The sequence below is a fragment of the Glycine soja genome, chromosome 15 (assembly GCF_004193775.1).
Source record: "Glycine soja cultivar W05 chromosome 15, ASM419377v2, whole genome shotgun sequence".
Classification (NCBI taxonomy): Eukaryota; Viridiplantae; Streptophyta; class Magnoliopsida; order Fabales; family Fabaceae; genus Glycine; species Glycine soja.
In genome coordinates this window covers 14,491,279-14,506,872 of record NC_041016.1, presented here as the reverse complement: position 1 = coordinate 14,506,872, position 15,594 = coordinate 14,491,279, and the positions used below count along the sequence as shown (strand labels likewise).

Here is a 15,594-nt window from a genome sequence, read left to right as displayed (position 1 = left end):
CAAGTCAATATTCTCTCTTCTTTAGGCTAGTATAGTATTCTCATATTTGCAAGTTCTAAGTTCAGTATTCTCAACTTCTACAGATTTTTCAACTAGAATTCTCAAACTCCATAAGCATTGGTCCCCTTAATGTTCTTCTAGTTTTCCCTTAAGTTTTGTTTGGACAAACCTAATGCACTCATTTTGAATACACTCTTCAATTAAAGTGATATTTTTGTATGTTTTTTTAATTTATTTTAAAATTATTTAGTAGGCCCCTAAACTATGTAAAAAAATTAATTATGCCGCTAAACAATTTTTTCAATTACGTTCTTGAACTTCTATTTCTTTTTTAATTAGGTTTCTATTATAAAAAAGTAGTTTATAAACCTAATTAAAAATTGTCAAATAGTTCAGGGACCTACAAATTAATTTAACTTTTAAATATTTTATTTACATATCTATTAAGTCTAAATTGGATTTGATATTCTATTCATTAATATTTATTTAAATATTTGTTAAGTCCTAGTTTTTAATTAAATATTTAATTTAGTTAAAATTATATTTATTTAGATTTTGGTATTCTATTCAGTAATGTATTAATTAAATATTTATTAAGTCCTAATTTTTAATTAAATACTAAAATTAATTAAATATGGTATTCTGTTCCATTAATAGTTTATTTAAATATTTAGTCCTAATTTTTAATCAAATGCTAAAATTAGTTAAATACTACTATTTATTAACGTTGCAATGGTCAATTTCAATGTTAGTAACAAGTTTAACGTTGCTGGCAGTGGAGTGGAGGTACTTCACGTTGAGTACAAAATTTCCTATTGATTTGTGTTAAAAAAAATGTTGTAAAAAATTATATAATTAATATAGTAAGTGATGAACCCTGTAAAACCAAAAGGCTCTCTCCTCCAACTACCAAAAAGATTTTTTAGTTACTCTCTTAATTGATCTTCCAAGTTCCAAGAGCTTCTAGCAATGGACATGTACTAATATTATAAACTTTATAAAAGATTGTTGCATTTTCATTTATAGTATAAGGTAGGTACATCAAACTTACAACATATATCATGTATTACTCTGCTGTGCAAAAATGTAATAAAAAAATATAATTATTATTCAATCTTTTCCCTTAATTGGGCTGTGGGTACATATATAATAGAGGGTTCATTTAAATAGAGTTCATTTGAACCCTTTGCTCTGCAATTTTGAACTTCATTTAATTTTTGCTTCATGCTATCTAGTTTCATCTTTACTTTGCCGAGTCTTTCAAATTCCAACTCTGCTGCCTGAGAGTCTCCTTCAAATATAATATTTACCCCTCTTTTCCTTTTTTTCAACAGTTTCTTCAACTTAACATCATTACTGATCTCCATAGAGTCCTGAAAATACAGCATTAAAGTGCAACCAATTGTTAATAAAACTTCCAATAACATAGGCTACCTTTTCTCAAGTGATCTGCAAGAAAAAATCTGTGTTCTTGGAAATAGTTTACACAGCATTGCCGCTTCTCAAGCGAGCAAAAGCGCAAACAGAACACGACATTTAGATTAGTAGAAAAGCACCTTGTTGCCATTTTCTCTTGCTAAAGGTGGAGATATTTTTTGTTGCCTTTTCTTCAAAAGAATGTTAGATAATTTATTTTTCTCTTTGCCTGTGATGTTTTTACCATCCTTCTTGGAATGAATCACAGTAATTTTGGAGACCTTTGATTTCAAAAGCTCATCTTTCTCCTCGTTTTGAGATATAGAATCCTTTGTGATCTTAGAAGTGAAACTCTGAAGCTGTTCTCCTTCTGATTGATACTGAAACAACACTCACTTATGTCAGACTTCATTGCAAATTCCAAGAACAAAACAATTTCTTAATTCCTGACACAAAAAGATGCCACATTATTAACAAATTAATAAGAATAATGAGTTGAGTGATATTGTAAAGCATTTTCTTTAGTTTTTGTGAGGGCAAACCACATTAAAGAATAACTAATGGTTTTTTTTTTTTTGTCTTCTCAAGCTTCAGCACAAAAAAAATATGAATCATTTATTCAAGGTCTGGTACTAAGGAAAATCCTATCTGCAGATGAATCCTTATTTCCATCATATAGTCTCCAATTCACTATCTTGTTCCTAACTGCCTATGAACTGACCTAGTTATTATATATCTTATTCACGAACTGATTATAAATATATCAACACTAAAGGATGTCTAGATGGGATGATGGTCATTCAGAAGAGACATATGGCAGATTTCTGAAAAATTATGAATAAGAGGAAGAATGGAATAAAAGAAACAATATTACTCATATAAAGTGAAAAAGGAGAGAGAAAAAGCATAACAGTAAAGCTTACCCTTCTGGTTTTAAGTGCTAAGTAACGTGCATTTTTGAACCATTTGCTAACCTGCATTTTCTAACACATTAGTAACAGAGTTTGAACCGATCAAGAGCTGACTGACTTGAATAAAGACCAAAAGCAACGCAAGTAACTTGCAGATGGGGATAGTACAAAATTTGCAGTTTAATACATAATGTTTAACAAAGGTAACACTACTACAAGATAATTTCAGAATTTCAGATTAATGTAGAAACAAGATGCAACCAGGGACTGCAAGGCATAACCTTTTCAGGATCTAGTCCCAACTCTTTCGAAAGGCTGTCCTTCACAGATCTTGGAGGAAGCTCATTCTCTGCAAAAACTTGGCGAAGTTTCTGGCATATTTCATTAAAAAAACAGTTAAAAGAAACAAATTAATGCATGTATAACTATTTATATATGTGTTGTCAACTGGAGTTTCAAAAGAGGAGGGGAGGGGGGTAATGACAACAAAGAAAGATGACAACAGAAATTACTACAACTCTACAAGTAATACCTCAACTGCATCAAGCGGAATCCTGAAACAAGATCTTCTTATTTGTATGCCTGAAGAACCTTCTCTCGTTCTATCATTTTTCTCATTATCAGAATGTTTATTCTCACTTTCATGCAGAGTCATAAGAGTATTGACAGCATCTGACTCCTTTTCTCTTCTCTTTCTTTTGCCAGGACCCCAATCTTCATCTTCACTCATTTGTTCACAAGGTGGAGCATCCTTCCCATACATTTCCTAAAAATATGGAAAATCAAATGAAACTACATGTGGCCAGAGAAGAAAATAGGGAGCACTACTTTTTTAGTAGTATTTCCGTGCAAAAAAGAAACACATAAAATTCCATCTACACAACAACCAATGGCAAATAATACATCTAATTGGAAATTCATTTTTAAATCAGTAGTATAAACTAATATTTTCCGACCCAATTTATAAGAAAGACCAACACTATTAAATGACAGGCAGTGGCTTAACAGAAGCCTTGAATTTTGAACTATCAACTTAAGGCTGGTGACTTGTGAATTCTATATTATCTGAAGTTGTCAACTTTACTGTGAGAACACATGCTTACGTTGAATGAAAACTTAGGTACTCACATCATAGAGTTTCTTGTAGTCAACAGCTTTACGCTGCCTAGGACCACATGCTATTTCCCCAGATTCATCAGAATCTAAGCAGCTATTAACAGAATAATATTCATGACAGATGCCTTCATCTACTGGAGGACATTCGCCATTCAAAGACAACAGACTGGAACAACTGGTTGAATCATTGGATGCATTTTCATCAGCTCCTTCTGTGTCAAAGTTGTGGTTGTCTTCTTTCCTCTCTGGATTGTAATCATCATCTTCAGGATCGTCTGATGGCCATTCTTCTTCAGGATTTAGTAATGCAATGTCACCATCAGGCATAGCAGCCTCTTCCTTGAATACATCCTTAATTTATGGGAGAAAACCATTATTACTTATAGCAATAAGAATAAATATATCAAAAGAGAAGTTGATATCCGAAAAATTGCTGGATAAGAGACTATTAAGGTAAAAAACCTGCCAATTACTGTCTAGGGAGAATTGAGTCCCAAGATGGGCATTTGTTGCCTCTAGTATTTCTATCTTACATTCACAAAACTTGCAAAACCAGCCTTGATCTCCAGGAGGAACTGCAATGTATAATAAGCAATTTGTTTTATGAATAAAAAATCAGCACAATAAAGGTTACAGAACAAGCTGACAAGTGTAAACAGGAGCTCACTATTTTCAGTATCCAAAGGAGGATTGAGACATCTCTGGTGAAAAGCACGATTGCAAGTGCCATCACAGAGTATAATATCATTATCTGGGAAAGCTTCATGTAGTTTGCAATTGGCACAGAATATCTAGATGAAGAAAAAACCAGAAAAATGTTCAGCTTTTGAAATGGTGAGCCATCCCTTATTTGTATGAGTTGATTCAACATGAAAACAGTGTGCAATCAATGATTCCCCATTAGAAAATCAAAACAAGGTTCAAAGCATTATAAAAGGTCCTGAACATGAAAGAATGCAAAAAGATAACACCAATACACAATATAGTGAAGTAACCGTAGTTTTGACACTTGCTCACATTTTCATGATAAACAGATCCATCTGGAGCAATGGCAGAATCTTCAATGCTACCCACAGAACTAAGAGAATCCAGCTGGTGTATGGCATCGCGAATACTAAGTTTACATTTTAAAATCTGCTTTTTTGCTCGTAGTAGCTCCTTTTCTGGCCTAATCTTTTCCCGACTGTAACAAGAATAATGATCAGTTACTTAAGTATTTCTCAAGGGAAAGTTTTTGGTTCTAAAAACTATTAAATGCTTTTCAATTAGGATCACACTGCATTGCAGCAAGCGATTTTTCCAAGAAACAGGAAAAATATGTGAAGAAACCAATGTTGTTAATGGCGGATGGCGGTTCATGACAGAAAGCCAAAAATCCACCATAAGAATATGGCGGATGGCGTAGCGGAAAATGACAGACGTCATGGCGGACAAAAAAAAAAAATAAATAAATAAAAAAAAAAAATATATATATATATATATATATATTAACAAAACAATAGATAAAAAATAAATATAAATAAAAAATTAAAAAAACAATGGATTGCATTCAAATAAACTAAAAAAATTTCATGAGTTCACACAATAACCAAGTACTAACACCAAATAAACTTCAAAAACGGGTGTGTCAAAAATAAAAAATGGGTGTCAAATAGAAAAAGGAAAAAAAAGCTTCAAATATCAAAAACGGGTGTCAAACAGAAAAAAAAAAACAACAAAAAAAAACGCACCGAAACACTGAGCCGTCGCCGTCCGTCGATACTGTGCGTCGTGTCTCGTGCGTCGCTGCTGTTCGTCGTCGTCGTGCTGCTGGTCGTGTGCATCGCCTTCGCCGTCGCTGTCGTTCATCGTCGTCGTGCTGGAGACTGTTCTGTTCGTGCTCGCTGTTGTGTGCTGTTCTTTTGCAAGAGAAACTCGAGTAGGGTTGGGTTGGGTCAGCCCAACACCTGTCGTGCAAAATTTAAAAAAAAAAACGCGCTATTCCGCCATTACCGCAATTCCGCAACGACCGCCATGGCTATGGCAGCCGCCATGGTGCCGCCATACGCAACCTGCAACGCCACCACTATTTGGTGGCATTTTTCCGAAAATCCGCGACGCCATACCGCCATGGCGCCGCCATAACCGCTTTTTAATAACACTGGAAGAAACTAAAAAATTTCAGCTTCAGAATAATTCATCAATTTATTTTATAGAGTTCAAAAAAGCACTAGTAAGAATACATAATTACATAGAAACAAATAGTTATAACATATACAATTAGGTCAACATGAAAAAAAGAACAAATCCATATTGTCTCTCGTCTTCTTGTCCCCCCTACAGCATATTGATAGAAATGGCAGTCCTAAGTTCAACCCCTATCAGCAAAATATTAATATGTATTATAATAGTAAAAACAGTACAAGTAGTACTGGTGTATTTACATCCATGATTGACTATGTGTAGAGCTATGGTGTCCTAATACAAGCTGTAGGACAAGAATTAGGCAGCCATAGATTTGAATGTAACTAGATTCCCAACCACAAAAAGGAAAACTATAGACCATTCCCCCCTGAATACATAACCCAACCCTAATATTGCTAGACCATAAATGAAAAGGAATGTCAAATCCTTTTTCCCTATTTTTAAGCCATGTCCAGCAGAAAAATATCGCATCATCCATCAGCTTATGACCGTTGAAGCTTTTGTTTGAGAAGACAATCTTGTTCCTATGATACCATATGCACTAGGTCAAAGAGATCCACCAGGTTTGCCATTGCTGAAGTCTGATACCATTGAGGTGGCAGTGGGAATGTTGGAGGAAGTGTTCTCTGGGCATTTCCGGGAAAACGCCCACTATGTTTAGCCAGTAGAGTGCTTCCCACCATAATGGCATGGTTTTACACAGCTGAAGAAAAGGTGGGATGCATCCTCATCGTAGTTTCTACAAAGAGGGCAGCATACATCATTCAATTCCATGTTCCTCCTCCTCAAGTTAACCTTTGTTGGCAATCTATCGCGAACCAACCTCCAAGCAAAGAGTGATACTTTACTTGGGACTTTTAGCTTCCATAAATCAGTAAAAACTCCATTGTTATTTTCATTTGTTGTGTGTCTATTGAGCAATTTGTAAGTGCTCCCCACTGTGTAACTCTCACTTAGATCCGCCCCCCAACTCCAACTATCTTGTTGTTGCACTTGTACTACCATGCTTTCTAAGTCCTCCATATATTTTGTAGCTATTTCTATCTCCCCCTCCATAAATAGTCTCCTCCAGTGGAACTCCCATCCTCCGTTTGATGCCACCCCTATCTGCTGAATGTATTGTTGTTGCTGTTGAGAAATGTTGTACATTCACGAATATTTCTCCAGCAACGACAACCCTCCTTCCAGCCACCCATCTTCCCAAAACTTCACCTTTGATCCACACTCTATTTTCCATTTTGTCTCACGTTTAAACCAACCCTGTCCTCAAACGAGTTGCAAACAATGCTTAAATCCTGCCACCAGATAGAATCTCTACTACTCCTTCTTGGTTCATCCAAACTCTTCCAACTTCCATATCTAGAATCCAAGACTTTTGCCCACAATTCTCCTGGTGATGGAAGAGGTTTCACCGCCATTCCCCCCCCCCCCCCCCTCGGAACCAACGCTACAACCTCACTAGAAAAGAAAGATAGGAAATGAGTTAAGGACTGACTTTATCAAGGTCACCATTTCCCCAAAAGATAGGTATCTTTGTTTTCATTTAGATAGTTTTCTCTCACATCTTTTGAACTATTGTATCTCGTGTCTCACGGGTTTACCCCAATAGGGATACCCAAATACGAAAAGGGTACAGTCAACAATATGCAATTTAAATAATTGGTAGCATTTTGCACCCATTGATAAGACTTTCCGATCGCCCCAAATTTGCTTTTGGCAAAGTTTATCTTCAAGCCCGACACCAACTCAAAGCTCCTCAACATGACCTTGATTGCTTTTACATTCGCCAACATTGCTTTCCCAAGGAACAACGTATCATCAGCATACTGTAATAGACTGATATTCACATCATTTCTTCCTACCATAAAGCCTTCAAACAAATTCTTCTCCTAAGCTTCTCTCATCAGTCCAGTTAGACCTTCAGCAACAATATTGAACAGGAATGGGACTAATGGGTCCCCTTGCCTGAGTCCTCTTTGAGGGATAAACTCATTTGTGGGACTCCCATCAACCAATATAGATATTGAGGTTAATTTCAGGCATCCCTTAATCCATCTAACCCATTTGGTACAAGACCCCATCCGAGTCATGATATATAAGAGAAAATCCCAACACATTGAGTTATATGCTTTTTCGTAATCAACTTTGAGCACTAGGCAACTTTTATTACACCTCTTCGCTTCATCCACAACTTCATTAGCTATAACCACGTTGTGCAACATATATCTACCCTCCATGAAAGCAGTTCGACGTTCATCTATTATAGATGGCAACACCTTCTTAAGTCTTCTAGATAACAACTTTGTCACAATTTTGTAAATACATCCTATTAGTGAGATAGGTCTATATTCATTGAGGCCTTGAGCATCATGGACCTTAGGAATCAATGTTAGGAAGGATGCATTGCTTCCTTTCGGGAATACTCCATTGGCATGAAATTCATCCATAAAACGAAGCACATTTGTTTTGAGAATATCCCAAAATTCTTTGATAAATTTGAAATTTAGTCTGTCCGGTCCAAGGCTCTTCACACTACCACATTCGCACACTGCAGCCCTCACTTCCTCCTCCTCAAAATGAGCCACCAAAAGATCATTATGTTATTGGCCAATAGACTTGAATCTGACCCCATCCAACCTAGGTCTCTCCCATTCCATTTCCTCAAATCTCCTTTTGAAAAACAATTTGGTTTCCTCTTTAACCCTGCTCTGCTCTTTAACCGAACACCCACCAACATACACTTCTCTAAGCATATAGTACCGACATTTCCAATTTATAGTCAAGTGAAAATACCTAGGGTTACAATTCCCTTCCTTAATCCATCTAGATATTGCCCTTTGTCTTGCTATGGATTCAACTGAGGTTGCTGCCAGCCAAAGGTCCTCCTACAATTGCTTTCTCAATTTTCCCTTTCCCTTATTCATCTATCTATTATCTCTTTTTTTTTCCAAGTTGTTAAGCTCCGATTCCGCTTTTTTCAATTTCTGATGAGCATCACTAAACTGATTTTTGTTCCATTCTTTTAGTCTCTGGTTTAGTCTCTTGAGTTTTTCTTTTAGGACATGCCCCCCTCCCTCAGCCAGTTACAGAGTTCTCCAACCAACAATCACATACTACTTTCTTGAATGACTAATCCTCAAGCCAGCAATCAAAAACTCGAAACGGCTTCATAAGCTGAGTCCAGCCTTGCCACTTGGAACACCACTCTACAGAGACTAGGACCCTATCTAGTCTGCTTTTAGTTGTCCCATTTGGTCTGTACCAGGTAAATTTTCGCCCCACACAAGGCACGTCCTCAACCTCTAAGTCAACAATCCAATCATTAAATTCCTTCATGCTACCCCCGCCTTGTACCCTTTGACACACTCTAACTCTTTTTGATGATCTTCTAATACAATTAAAATCTCCTAAAATGCACTAAAGACCCCCACTGCTTGCAGCTCTGAGTTGCCTGACTTGATCCCATAGAATTCTTTTGGCTTGTATCACATGGTGAGTATATATTTACTATTGTCACTTTTCCACTGTCACCAGCCCATGTCCCTTCCTATTAATTGTTGGCTGCATTTCCCATCTAATTTCAGCATCACCCCATAGAACTTGACATAGGGCCTTGTCTATCACTGCCTTCTTAGTCTCTTGTAAGCACAACATATCTACTTGTTCTTTCCTCACCATTTTTCTGATTGAATCCCATTTTAAACCCCTCCCCAAACCCCTTATATTTTAGGTAACAATCTCTTTCCTCCAAGCTGACCATTTTGGATATCATTATTCCCTCCTGCGTGCTGAAGTTTACTCCCATATTTTTTGCCATGTCCCAATTACTTGATGCATCTTTTACCATCTCAACACTTCTAGGGGTTGAATCTGAAGTTGCTGTTGTTCTGTCATGCTTTTCGTTATATTTTCCTTCCCACGTGACAACCTCCTTCAGCCCACTGCCTCCATTTAGTTGGGGCGAAGTTGCCTGAGAATAATTGTTTGGGCTTCTATTGAACTCCTTTTCTTCATTGCTGTTTAGTTGTATCCTGTGTCCCTCTTGCAAGCCTACTTTTTCCTTGGACCCTATCTGCTTTTTACAACCATTGTTTCTTGTGTAAACCTTCCATATATGTTTAGGTCCATTTAATTGGAGGCCCATATTATTGTGCATCTCTCCTATTTTCCCAGCAGGTGCTTTTTCAATGGGACCTGATATGGGGTTGTCCTCTTCCCATTCCTATACTAACTCACGTGCCTCCCTCTGCATCTCCTTTAATTCAAATTTTGTCTTTAGATGTGGGCCCCTTTTTTCCCCAATCTTCCCGTTTTTATTACTCCTTTCTCACTCCTCATTAGAACCTGCAGTACCTACCACCTCTATGGCCTCATCCTCTGCTGTTTGGCCTTGCTTTTGTTTATCCTCCCTGTCCACATCTCCATGCTGTCCCTCCTGGACTAGGGTCTGACTTCCGCCGAAAGCACCAGATGTGTCAGCCATTTGTTCAGATTTTTCTTCGCCAAGCCCAGAATGAGTGGAACCACACTTTGGTAAGTATGACACCCATGTATCTTGGTTGACCGTGGTTACTGAGTTTGTGCAATAACCAACGGGCAACTGCTGCAACCCGATGTTTCTATCGATATCATCTCTATCTGCACCCATTTCCATGTTGGTCACCAGAAACTCGTCGTTTACCTGTGCTTCCTCCGACATTAGGTCCAGCTCAATCTCACTCCCTGCTGAGGATATTTCTTCAAAGGACTCTACATAGCTTCCTCTGTTACAATTGTATCTACGATAATTGTGACACAACTCTTCTACAATTGAAACCACGTAATCGGCCCCATTAATGGACATGGTTATAGTGTAGTTGATTGTAGGAGGCCATGGTGTTTTGATTAAAACTTGTGCCCTATCCAGCCTTTGTAGAACATCTACATCCTCGTCAACATCCACCACCTCGCCAATCCCCTCCACGATCTTTGTGATGTTTGCCACATCCCACACATGTAACGGGATCCCCCAGCACATAACCCAGACCATCCTAAATCCAGGCCTCAAACTTAGGCTCCATTTCTCTAGGGTATGGAACATCGATAGCCTGCTTTCAACTCCTTCTCTACACAAATCTTGTGCTCTTGTATCACTGAGCCCCATGAGTAGCACCATATCACCACCAATGTACTTTGGTTTGATATTTTCACCTCCGTCCCACAAGTTCTTCTAGTCTATCAAACATTGTTAGGTTCCTCAGTCTGCCTACCCAAGTTTTGCGTAGCCATGTCTTCTTTTCCATTGATATGGTTAGTTGGACAGACAAGCAAGATGCCGTGTTTGATGCCTGCACATACTTCAGTGTCCATCGTTTCGCCATATTTTTGCTGCCAGTTGCAACCACTTCCGCATACGATCCGAATGTTGTCACTCGTTGGGGATTCTGCCTCTATAATCCTGTAGCCAATGTCGTATGCTCTGCTATCTCCTTTCCTTTGCCTTTTCTCTCTCTGCCAGCTTCTCTGTGACCACCTCCTCCTTATGCTGATGTTCCTTGTTAACTTTCTCTGTTGGTTTCCATTCCCTTCCATGTTTCAGAAGATTCAGGTGTAATTTTAGTCCTTCGAGGACCAAGTTATCTAGTTGTCTCTCTAATTTCCTGGCATTATTGACCCATTTAAATCTCACAAAGCCATATCTCCGACCACTCTTGTTTCTGTTCCTCGCAATGAATACCTCCCTAACATCGTCCCTCTTCTTAAACTCAAACCATAGGTTCTTTTCCCCATGTCTTTTGGAAATTGTGTGAAGTAGAACGAGTATATGTCTAGTGCATCCCTCCAGTTTTTGCTCCTTCCCTTCCCCCATTGTGTCGTTATAGTCATCGCATCATGTTGCACATACCCCTTCCTAGCATAGTTGAGACGAGACCTCTCTTTGTTTCTCTCTCTCCCCCACTCACTGTTTCTCTCTCTACCTCGCTCTCTCATCTCTCTCTATGTCTAATGTAATAATTTGGATCTAGGAATTGACGATTGCTTCTTGTACCACTAGGAGATGAGAAGAGGCCCTAAACATTGTTTCTACTTGTCATCAACCAACTCAAAAGCTTAAGTTAATTAGGTTAAGGCTCATGAGAAGGTTTGAATACAAGCATTCCTTACTTTGTGCTGAAATTCAATATTTATTTAGAATAATGGGGGTGGCAAGGTTCAAACTCATGATTGATTGGGCATAGCTCTAATACCATGTGATGAATCAACTTTTCCAAAAGGTATAGGGTGAAGGCTTATAAATGATTTTAAATCTAACATAATTGATGATAACTAAGCAAAATCTTCCCTAGGCTTCAGCACATAGAAAAATACAACAGACAATTTTCCTTAAAAATAAAAACAAGGGAAACTGTTAGTGGACATACAAATGAATGTCCAATAAATAAATTGAATGTTTAACTCCACCCAAAAAAAAATGAATCTTAAATCATTTATTTTCCTTCAGATGTCACTATTGTATTATTTACAATGTTTCTTGCAAGAAGTATTATTTATACATCTCTCTGGTTTCTGTAAGTGTTTTCCCCTTATGTTTGCAATAATAAGTCAAATAATACACAGCATAGGTTGATAATTGCAGGACAACTTAAATTATCTATAAGCATTCTAAAATTATCCTTCTTAGGACATGACATAGTAAGCACAAGACAACAACAGATCCTACCAATGTTGATTAGGATTGTTTGTCTTTCCTATACCTTTCTGACAACGTAAGTTTCCCTCAAATTGTAAGTTCACATGTAATTTAATTAAACTAAACAAATTATTAGCTTTCCTCAACAATGGCTAGGGTCCAGAAATCTGGAATTGAACAATTTGTAAGATTTCTGTTTTTATCAAACTAACTTCGTATCATTTCTTCACAAGTTGTATAGTTTCCTAGTATTACATCTTTTCTATTGATGGAGAAATTATGCATTATACACGACACTACCATGATTATCCTTCCAATGTAAAAGTTATATAATTATATATCACATTTCCTTAACAATATATTCCCCAATATTTCATGTAAAAATTTCAGAAATTCCTAGATGTGATGTAGTGAACATATTTTTCCTACTTATAATAATAACAATCCATTCACAGATTCTTTTGAAATTGTAGTAGGGAAGACGACATCTCATTCAATCATTTGAAAAAATTTATAAGCTAATTAAAATATTTTCCCATACCTTTGACCTTTCCAACCTTCTCCAGAGTAAGCATCAATAAGGTTCTGCTCTAGCTTCATTTTGATTAAGAGGTACCTTGTTCTCCTTCGCAAGCGTGAAGCATCATCAACATCTATGTTATTCCTTTGTCTTTTCTTCTTTCTTCTCTTACGTTTTTTAATCTTTGCCTCCCCATCAACATCATTCCCCTCTATTCCAGAACTATGAGAATTTTTTCCTCCTTCTAGCTTTGTTGAAGACAGCATCTGTGAAGATTTCCCATCAGTTTTATGCCGATATTTTCTAATAATCACTTTTTTATTTGAAGAATCCTCAAGTGGTGCCTCGACAGAAGAATGTGTAACTGTCTTCTTTGATTTGCTTGTACCAGCTCTGTGTTTATGAGATTTTGACCTCACTTTGTGTTTCTTCTCTTGGCGTTTTGTGCTACTTGTTTTGAATTTCGAGGAAACTAGCTTGGACTTAGTCTGTTCCTGTGAGTAACTAGATTTTCCAGATCCTTTGTTATTTAAATTATTCACATCCCGCATATTAATTGATTCTGTATCACCCCTGAAGTACAGGCATAAAATTGATAAATAATGGCATTAAAAAGTACAAGAGACATGGCAGTGAACATACTTCTGTGCAGACATATATTTTGTACAAATAAGGACATATTACACACTGATGATTAATTGCACTTTGAAATGGAGATATAAGGTGGGTTGGATGTTAAGGAATAAAGGAAGAGGGGGAAGGTCACAAGTTCAATCCCCTCTGCTAACAAAAACTAACATTCTAACAAACTAACATTTGCAGATAAAAAAAAAAAGCACTTCAAATTGAAAATTAGAATTACTTCTTATCCACTGTAAAGATATATCATACAGTCATTTTTAACACACAGAAAATAACAATCCTTAATAGAAAAAACCATGATTACAATCATTAATAATTTGATTCATGAATACGACTCAAACTTATGAATCCATATTATAAGATAATGAAAGATATCATTGTAACCAAATTCACACAACCAAATGTATGTTCAGTTAGGTTGCACCATTCGAGTGAAAGTATAACCAAGAGAGAACAACTTATCCCAAAACTGACAAACCAGTATGATGTTTATTGTTTATTCACAGTAAATCAATTCAAATACATAAGCATACAAAGATAAGAAAGACTATTTCAAAAAAGCATAGGGATAAGCAGGGGTAATGATGACCCACTTCACAATACCCCAGGAAATCAAGCCACAATCATCAATAGCATAGTAATTGATAACCTAAACCAATTCAGATCAAAGCAAAACATATAAAACACACAAATAGTTCATCAAAACCCAGATACAAAATTGCCAAGCATACACAGCACAAAACGAACCAGCAACCATTTCAAGCATTACATGGTCACAACACAAAAAGACATAGAAGAAGAAGAACACTAATTCAAGAATCACTCGACAAGAAAACTTCTTAGGCATGATGACTACAAGGCCTTGATCACTTCAGAGGCCAAAGAACCGCAAAATTTACTAATCATGAATTTCACCAATCTTTCTCAGAACCACAATTCAATCTAAAAAACAAGAAATTATGATTAGTGTGGCCAATTGGTCAACAAAGCCACGCCAAGGCCTAGACTTTACTGAGCCCCACAAAGCTCCAAGACAAAACAAAGAAACCCACGTGAGTTTCAAGGCCAATAAGAGAAAACCAACCTGCAATGGAAGAGAAAAGATGGATAAAGATCTGAACTTTGAATGGCTCTGAAGCTGTGCCAATGGAAAAAGAAATGTATAAAACTGAGAGTTTTGAAGAAATAAGTGAAGTGAGCCTTTTATTGAGTGAATGATTTGAATTTAAAATTGGGTCTTTGATTCCCAATGTTGATGATAGAACTAACAATCACCAGTGACGGTGTGGTTGTTCCCGAAGCATCACCGGCAACGGTAAGCTTCTTGTGCTGCTGCTTCTTTTATTTCTCTTCACTGTTAAACTCTTCCTTTGTTGTGTTGTGTTGTACCTTATGATGACTTTCTTATTACATAGTTGCTAAAAAGTGCTCATCTTTGTTTTGTTCGTCCTTCTCTAGTTTTTATTTATTTGTTTATCCAGTAAATAATCAATTTAATTATCATAAATAATTTATTTATAATTGTTTATATTTTTTATGATTATTTATCTTTTATAATTTTTTATCTATTTTTTATATCTATAAATACGCTACTCCTAATTAAAAAAATACATACAACTATTATTTTGTATTTATTGTACTGTTATTATTTTGTATTTTTATACTGTCACTAGATCATTAATTTTAAAGATTCTTTTACTATCAATATTTTTTTAAAAAAAAACTTGTACATGTGTATGTATCAAATATTAATAAACTTAAATAAAATAATATGAAACTAGTTCAGTGATCCAAGTGATGCACGGAAAAAATTAAAAGTATAATTTTGTAAGTTGTATTTTTAAAATTAAAAATTATAGGATGACAATTTTATGATTTACAAATTTGTTGTGTTCAATTTTGCTAAAAAAAGATAAATAAGACTAAGTAAATATCATCACATTTATACATCTTTATAATGATTTATTTAAATGAGAATTAACTTATAAACTTTGAATGTAATATCATTTTAAAAAAAAATCATGACTCTAAACATATATAGCAACGTTGATCCAAAAAAAAAACTGGAACATAATTTTGACAATTTCCAAAAGAAATTATAGAAGAAAATCACCTGAAAGAAAAACAATTAAATG

At 36.1% G+C, this 15,594-nt stretch overlaps 1 protein-coding gene across 3 annotated transcripts; it reads right to left on the bottom strand.

The window, feature by feature from the left end:
- Nucleotides 1–989: 989 nt before the first annotated feature.
- On the bottom strand, nucleotides 990–14,855 carry LOC114388232 (pathogenesis-related homeodomain protein-like). Of its 3 annotated transcripts, none has more exons than XM_028348610.1 (12): nucleotides 14,735–14,853; nucleotides 14,544–14,597; nucleotides 12,839–13,390; nucleotides 4,461–4,626; nucleotides 4,111–4,234; nucleotides 3,906–4,018; nucleotides 3,456–3,794; nucleotides 2,860–3,093; nucleotides 2,609–2,698; nucleotides 2,340–2,390; nucleotides 1,557–1,796; nucleotides 990–1,373 (listed from the first exon to the last, which is right to left on the bottom strand). In XM_028348610.1, the coding sequence occupies exons 1-12, from the start codon at nucleotides 14,761–14,763 to the stop codon at nucleotides 1,107–1,109; spliced, it is 2,259 nt and encodes a 752-aa protein (XP_028204411.1). In that variant the 5' UTR covers nucleotides 14,764–14,853; the 3' UTR covers nucleotides 990–1,106. The 3 variants fall into 3 exon arrangements, with proteins under 3 accessions (XP_028204411.1, XP_028204413.1, XP_028204412.1); XM_028348612.1 differs by having other exon boundaries at nucleotides 14,729–14,850; XM_028348611.1 differs by lacking the exon at nucleotides 14,544–14,597 and having other exon boundaries at nucleotides 14,735–14,855.
- Between the last annotated feature and the right edge of the window lie 739 nt (nucleotides 14,856–15,594).